This window comes from Suricata suricatta, chromosome 2 (assembly GCF_006229205.1).
Source record: "Suricata suricatta isolate VVHF042 chromosome 2, meerkat_22Aug2017_6uvM2_HiC, whole genome shotgun sequence".
Classification (NCBI taxonomy): domain Eukaryota; kingdom Metazoa; phylum Chordata; class Mammalia; order Carnivora; family Herpestidae; genus Suricata; species Suricata suricatta.
In genome coordinates, this window is record NC_043701.1 from 1,379,511 (window position 1) to 1,387,136 (window position 7,626).

The 7,626-nt window shown below is 58.7% G+C and overlaps 1 protein-coding gene across 4 annotated transcripts in view; it reads right to left on the reverse strand.

The window, feature by feature from the left end:
* Positions 1-7,626, reverse strand: part of UBE3C (ubiquitin protein ligase E3C) — a 98,474-nt gene that overhangs the window by 19,116 nt on the left and 71,732 nt on the right. For all 4 annotated transcript variants that reach the window (XM_029920934.1, XM_029920924.1, XM_029920941.1 and 1 more), the window contains one exon: positions 531-743. In XM_029920934.1, coding sequence (XP_029776794.1) covers positions 531-743 — 213 coding nt within the window. The remainder of the gene's footprint in view (positions 1-530; positions 744-7,626) is intronic.

Consider the following 7,626-nt stretch of genomic DNA (forward strand, 5'->3'; position numbering starts at 1 on the left):
GGAACCGAGTGCACTGAGGCCCCCCTGTGTGCGGGCAGGGAACGGGGTGCACTGAGGCCCCCCCCATGCCTGGGCAGGGAACGGGGTGCTGCCAAGGCCCCCCTGTGTGCGGGCAGGGAACGGGGTGCACTGAGGCCCCCGCCCCATGCCTGGGCAGGGAACGGGGTGCTGCCAAGGCCCCCCTGTGTGCGGGCAGGGAACGGGGTGCATTGAGGCCCCCCCGTGCGCGGGCAGGGAACGGGGCGCACTGAGGAACCCCCATGCGCGGGCAGGGAACGGGGCGCACTGAGGACCCCCCCATGCGCGGGCAGGGAACGGGGCGCACTGAGGACCCCCCCATGCGCGGGCAGGGAACGGGGCACACTGAGGGCCCTGCGCTCCTGTGGGGAAGGCACTGAGCCCCACTCCCAGGGACGCTGGGCCGGACAGGGGTGGGGTAACGCCAGCCCAGGAAGGCCGTCCCGAGCACGGCCGTCCCCGGGCACTGCGGCAGGGCTCGTGGGTCCCGGCCCCCACGGAAGGGCCCTCACCTGCGCCTCCCCCAGGTCGTTGTTCACCACCGTGAAGTTGAGGCCCAGCTCCTCCACGTCGCCCTCGTAGCTCTTGAGGAACAGCAGGTTCCTGTACACCTCGGGGTCCAGAGAGGCCAGGTGGTGAATGTCCACATCGGCGCTGGTCCCGAGCAGCTTGGACAGGAAGAAGCCGGCGAAGGGCAGCTCCACCAGCATGTTCTCATAGAGAGCCTTTGGAGGGGCACAAGGGACAGTGATCAGTGCCACGCACGGGCCCTCCGTCCTGCTTCCCACAAGTGAAGTCCAACCTGACACTGAACGGAGCCCTAAGAGGGGATCCCTTCTCTGAACCAGTGATGACGGCGGGAGAGTTTGGTGAGCACGTACCACGTGCCGGGCCAGGGAGCCGCCTGCGCGTGCGCTCAGCGCGTCCCAAACTCAAGCACCCGGGGGCTGAACCACAGGGCGTCCCCGCCTCCCCGCCCCCCCCACCCACCCCGGGCCGCTCCAGAGCCACGCGTGCTGCGAGGCCCCAGACGGCAGCACCGGTTTTCTGCCAAGGGGTTTGCAGGCGTCCGAGTCTCCTGCTCGTCTGGCCGGAGTCTGACGCACGCTCGAAAGGCTTCCTGTCTCCTCCCGTCCTGCTGGCCACAGCTGGTGGCCCGGGGCTCCCGGCTGGGTCCCTCCAAACTCTGCCTCTTCCAGAGGCTGTCGTCCCTGTGTGTGCCTGCGTCTCCTCCTCCTGTCTCTATTATAGAGAGACCTGTCACGGGGCTTGGGGACCCACTCTAACCCAGGGTGACCCCCTCCTCGGTTGACTGTATATGCAAGTAAGGCCGGGGTCACAGGTGCCGGGGATCAGGACGCAGCCTCGACTCTTCTGGGGCCACAACTCAGCCCACAAGAGCGGCCAGACCGGGTGGGTGGCCAGCCCTCCGCTCCGCCTCAGCGGCCAAAAGGCACATGGACGGTGTGTGGACACGTGGGGGCAGCTGTGTACCGGGGCTGCATTCCAAGTAATTCCCGGTGTCAAGAAATACTATTCTTTACATTTCTTGGCCACCAAAAGGAAAAAGCCTTCGGTGCACACTGGCCACATGACAGGCAGCAGGCAGGGCCCGGCCCAGAGGCTGCAGCGTGCCGAGCCCTGTTGTCACACAGAGACGGAGCCTTGGCGCTGGGGCACACCTGCAAGGACACTGAGTCAGCAGGTGGCGGCGCCCACACGGGGCTCTCCGCTGCGCTCCCATCTGCCGCCGTGTCGGAGGGCAGCAGCGCGCGACCATGCTCAGCACGCGCTCTGGTTGAAGGGCAGCTGGCGTTCAGCAAGGCAAAAGGCACAGCTTGATGAATTATTACATTTGACGACACCCGCGTCGCGGCCACTCGGGTCAAGACACAGAGCAGCTGGCCCTCCCCCAGGCCCCCACGGAGTTCGCTCCCGTTACCCCGTTCTGCGGCCATCGGCGCGGCTAAGGGCTGCCGGTCCCAGGCCTGCACCCGGGGGGCTCACGGCACGCGCCCTCTTCCGCGCGTCTTCCCACCGCTGCGTCTCCGAGACCCTACGTCACTGTTCTCTCACTCACGGCTGTGTGATCCCCACCGCGGCCCGAGGATGCTCACGCGGCAGACACGTGGGCTGTCCCCTCTTCAGGGCGGCGGTGCCCACGGCCGCGGCGCGGTCAGCACGCGCCCCTCTGCGGGCCTGTGCTGACTCCTCCCAGGACACACTTAAGACCTGCTGACGGGAAGCGTGGGCCGCAAGGTGCATTTAACTCTATTATGCAATGACGTGCTGATTTCCGAAATGCAGCCATTTCCCCACCATGACCAGCGATGCAGGAAGGGTCCCACTGCTCCAGGACCTCACCAATTGTTGGTCCAGTCAGTCTTTTCAAGGTTGGCTATCCTGGCTGGTGCAACGGGGTATCTCACTGTGGTTTTAACCTGCATTTCCCTGATGACCAGCAGCGATGGTATCACTATATTAACCCCCAGATTCTCTACCAAGAGACGGGATGGGTTTTCCAGCACGTCGGGGTTCATCTTGCAAGACAAACATTACTACGGCCCAAGGCTATAAAATGCAACCAGGAATGAGAAGCATTCGTGTTGTTTTCCTAACAGACGAGGGACTGGGAAGCGCCCACGGGTCTCATCATGAGTGTTCTACTGAGGCCACGTGAGCGCGTCCCGACGCGGCCCTGCTCCCGCCTGGCCGTCGGGAAGATCCAGGGGACGGAGGCGTGGCCTGGGCAGACGTCCGGGGGCGCCTGCAGCCCCACCACAAGGGCCAGAATTCTGTGGTCTGCGGAGTCTGACACAGGGTGAGGGGAGTCCCCGCCCCCGGTCGGGAGGCGCGCAGCTGGAGGCAGAGGCTCGGGCACACACCCTGGGACCCTCGCCAGAGACCCCAAGACGGAGTGAGGCCAGAGGACGTGCGGCGCGGGGTGAAGGCGGGAGCCCCGCTCTGGGAGGGGCTGCGTGAGCCGCGGGTGTGAGCAGTGCGGGGAGGGAGCGCACCGCTCTTCTGAGCCTCTGCAGGGAGATCTGAGCGCCACCCGTGGGGACACCGACGTCAAAACGAACTTTACTCCCAGCAACTCTCTCAGCCACCAGGCCCAGCTCCCGAAGCCCCTCTGCCAGGAGCCCGTGACCTGACCACAGCCACGCGCACCAGGGGTGGGACACGAGGCTTCGGTGTGACACGCCTGTGCGAGTTTGCAGACACAAGGCCAGCAGCGTCCCGGCCCCAGCGCCACCCAGCGCCTGGTCCGCGGGGCCCTTCCCTTATGGCTTCCAGCACCCATACCGCGCCCACTCGGCGGCTCCACGTCCAGGGTCTGCCTCTCCCACACCAGCGAGAACGAACAGTGGCCGTCCGTAAAGCCACTGGACCTGAACCCTGGTACGAGGGCCCCTTTCCGCCCCACCGGAGGACACTCAGGCTGACCTTGAGACGGACACTTTAAAACTTCTCCCACCAACACGACTGGAAGGAACTGGAAGGAACTGGAAGACAGCGTGACACGCCCTCCTGGGAGCGGACGTCCAGAGCGCACCGGCTCTCCCCGCCGACACCAGGAGTGACGCTCTCCCCAAGGTCCCCGCGTCTCAGGACTTGAGGTCACAGCTGTTAACTATGTATTTCATACTCCCCCCCACGGCTAGGACTCCAGATGCTCTCCGCTAGGGAAACTGAGGGGTTCTGTCCCTGTGCTTTCACTTCTGATTTGAAGACTAATGATCACCCAACTAATTCTGAAAACCCCATCGCAAACAAGGGCTTGGAACGAGCGAATGAGCAGTGAGGCGGTGACCGGCACTCACGGCGTCTCTGGCACCGCACAGAGAGAGTCGTTCGAGAAGCCGGGCTTGCTTACAGTTAAGAATGGCTAACACTCTTCACCCGGGGCACCTCGGCCTCCAGGCCAAGGGGAGCGCTCTGCTCAAGACGGGGGACGGGTTCCAGGGGCTGAAGGGAAGCCTCATCCGTACGGTGGGCTTTAGAGTAAACTGGAGTGTAAATCATCTGATGTTCAATATAGAAGGTCGTCGTTTGCCATTGCTGCATCAGTAACACTAAACCAGTGAAATCCGTGAAATACATCAGAGCTACCTGAATTTTAAACAGAAATCCCACTGTGACTCATAAAATGTAAATGCCTAGGTATAATTTTTTACATAAGGCAGGTCTAAACCTTTAGAGCATTTAATATACAAGCACTAATAAATGATAGCACTAAAAACCAGGATTGCATCAGCTAAATGGATTATAAATTAAATTTCCATAATGTATGCAACTGAGATACAAATGTAAGCATAAATCAAGGTATTTTCTAAACACAGGTTAATTATACAATTTCAAAACTGTCTATTTTTTATGCAAAATAATCCACTTAGCATTTTTCACATTGGCCGTAACCCTCAGCCAGCTGCACCACACTTGTTCCAGAAGCACATCAATAACTACTAGTCATGAAAAAAACTGCAGTAGGTATATGGAAAAAACCTGTAGCGTATTTTTCAACTGTCTGTCTTTTATGAGTGTTTATAGCTAGAGATTGTGCCAGAATGATTTGAAATAAAAAGGATTAATTATAGTAGAAGCCTTTTAATATAAGTGAGTGCAGTCGCAATGCAATTAATGCAAATCATGGTGCTATCGGGAGGATAAATGTGAGCTGCACCGCAGGCCATTTCTGTTTGCTGCCAAATAACTTCAGTAATTTACTACATTAAGAATCAATAAAAAAATAATGCTTTTCAAATGCATCTCGATCAATCTTCAGGTAGTTCTGAAGTGAACATTTACAACTTAATCTACAAACTATATCAGAGTTGTCTTGTGTCAAAGCCACCCTAATGGAGCAGGGAGATAATAATTTTAATTATTTTAGATCACGCTAACCTCGGAGTTTAAAAAAATAAGAAAAATGTCAAATAAGGATGTAAGCTGAGAGTAATATGCTATTTAATAGTTGTGTTTCAGAACCCCTCAGCGGGAGCGGAAAACCTGGTCCCGGCGGGGGCCACGGCGGGCTTTCAGGACCACAAGCTCCCACGGGGCAGGAGACGGGTCACCCCCAGCGCCCGAGCCCACACACAGCGCGCCGCGTCCAGGCGCTCAGGAGACATGCACTAAATGCCCACTGACCCAGTTTGCACGCTCCGATTCTATGACCATAAAAGTGTTTGCAAAAACCCATTTCTGCTCCTCTGAGACACCACAGGTCATGCAAAAGCTCGTGTGTGTCCAGAGTGACCGCGAGCCTTTGGGTGCCCGCACCCCTGCCCTGGGCATCTTTCCAGGACGCTCACTGCTTTTGTCACCACAGCGACCCCGGGGCAGTGTCCCCAGACAGCGGGCAGCCCCCCACCCTCACGCTCCCTCCGTGTGTCTTCCCATGCTGACTGTCCGTTCGGAGCTCCGCGGGCGCCGGCCCAGACGATGGGGTGGGCCCGGCGGGTCTGGTGCCTCCAGGAATCCCTGAAGCCCGGGGGCTCCACGCGACCCGCTGGGGCTGCCTTGTCGTCCTGCGGGGACTCCCGGCGCCAGAGCAGGGCGCTCCTCCCCCTCCGTCCTGTGCCTGCGGCCCCTGGCTTTGGTGAGGACGGGTTGTCACTTACTCATTGCAACGGATGGTCTGTACCTCGTGCTTTGCCAGATTAAAAAAAAAAAAAAACCAGTTTGACTTTGGAAAACCTGTAGGGGATGCTGCGTGGGTGGGAGATGAAAGGTCACCTCCCGTAGCCTATTTTCCTCGTGGGACATCCAGAAATCAACCTTGACGTGGACTCATCCTGAGCGGCGGTGCCTCCCCCCCCCCTCCCCCAACTCTTCCCGGAGAGCCAGTCTCTGCCCACATAAAGATTTCTGGGAGATAAAGACCCAAAACGGCTCACCCAAGTAACAAGCCCACAGTCCCATTTACACCCACAAGAAGTAAACATCTGGGAATTTTAGAACTGCTGTTACATCCCCGCTTCTGAGAGATTTAGCAAGAGCTTAGAAGAACAGGCGGGGCCCGCTAAGGTGCCCCGGGCACAAACAGGAACTCTCTTCACTAACTGAAAGGACACATTTTTCAGGTGTAAAAATCCCTGAGGTGCCTGGCTGGCTCAGTCTGTAGAGTGTATGAATCTTATCTCCAGCTTGCGAATTCGAGCCTCACGTTGGTTGTAGAGATTACTTAAAAATCCTTGGGGCGCCTGGGGGGCTCAGTCATTGAGCATCCGACTTCGGCTCAGGTCATGGTCTCATGGTCAGGAATTCGAGCCCCGCGTCGGGCTCCATATGCTGACAGCTCAGAGCCTGAAGCCTGCTTCGGATTCTGTCCCCCAGTCTCTTTGCCCCACCCCTGCTCATGCTCTCTCTCTCTCTCTCAAAAATAAATAAATACTAAAAAAAATTTTTTAATGGTTATTATTATTTTTTTTTTTTTGAGACAGAGGCAGTGTGAACAGGGAAGGGTCAGAGAGAGAGGGAGACACAGAATCGGAAGACAGGCTCCAGGCTCTGAGCTGTCAGCACAGAGCCTGACGCGGGGCTCAAACCCACAAACCGTGAGATCATGACCTGAGCTGAAGCCAGACGCTTAACCGACTGAGCCCCCCAGGCGCCCCTAAAAATTGTTTTTAATCTTAAAAAAAAACCTCTCTTACGACACAGGCTGGGATCTTCACCCCACCGCCCTGGAGCGGAGGACAGGCTGTCGCTCCAGGGCGCCTCACAGGCACCGAGGCCCCAGGGCCCCAGGGCCGCTGACCCCTCGGGCGCCTTCGGGCTCCTGCAAAACCACACGTGACGCTGCTGTTTCCTGAGCCACAGCTCACAGCCCGCACACTTCTCCCTTCTGTGGCGGACAAGCGGGTGGCTCGCACAGGGACAGCCGTGCAGCCACCACCGCAGCCGAGCTCGGAACCCTCCCATCACCCCTCCTCCTCAGCGGTCCCCCCGCCCCCCAGGCCGGGCCGATCTTTCATCCACCACGTGTCTTCACGGACGTCCCTTCTGGGACATGTTGGCGACGCTCTGCGGTCCGGGTTTCTCACACAGCGGGCTTCCCTCGGCGCGTGGCGGCTGCCGGGACAGTCCCTTGCGCGGCTGGGACGAGTCTGTGATCTTCATCGGACGACATGTCTCCCGTCAGGGGTTTCCGGTAACGCGGCCTCTGTGGCCGCGGGCGGCTGGGTCACCAGGCGGCCCTGCCGGGCTGTGAGCAGCGGCCACACGTCCCTGCGTTCGCGGTCTGTTCCCACGTGTCCTTACGGTCCGGGGGGTGTGCAGGGGTTCTGACTTGCGTTTCCCCGATGACTCCCGACGGCGAGCGTCTGTCCGCGTGCTCAGTGCTCCCTGACTTGTCTCCTTTGGGGAAACGTCTATTCAGGCCCTTCGCCCATTTTAAAATTAGTCTGTCTTTTCGTTTCCGAGGACTTTGTACATCCTAGTGCAAGCCCCTTGTCAGACAAGCCTTACGGACACCCTCTCTCAGTTTCTGGGCGGTGTTCTTGGAAGCAAAAAGGTTTCGGAGGAAATCGATCTATTTTTCTTTTATTTTTCCTTTCTGCTCTGGGCGCCGCCCCTGCGCGCCGGGACTGCCCCCGACGGCAC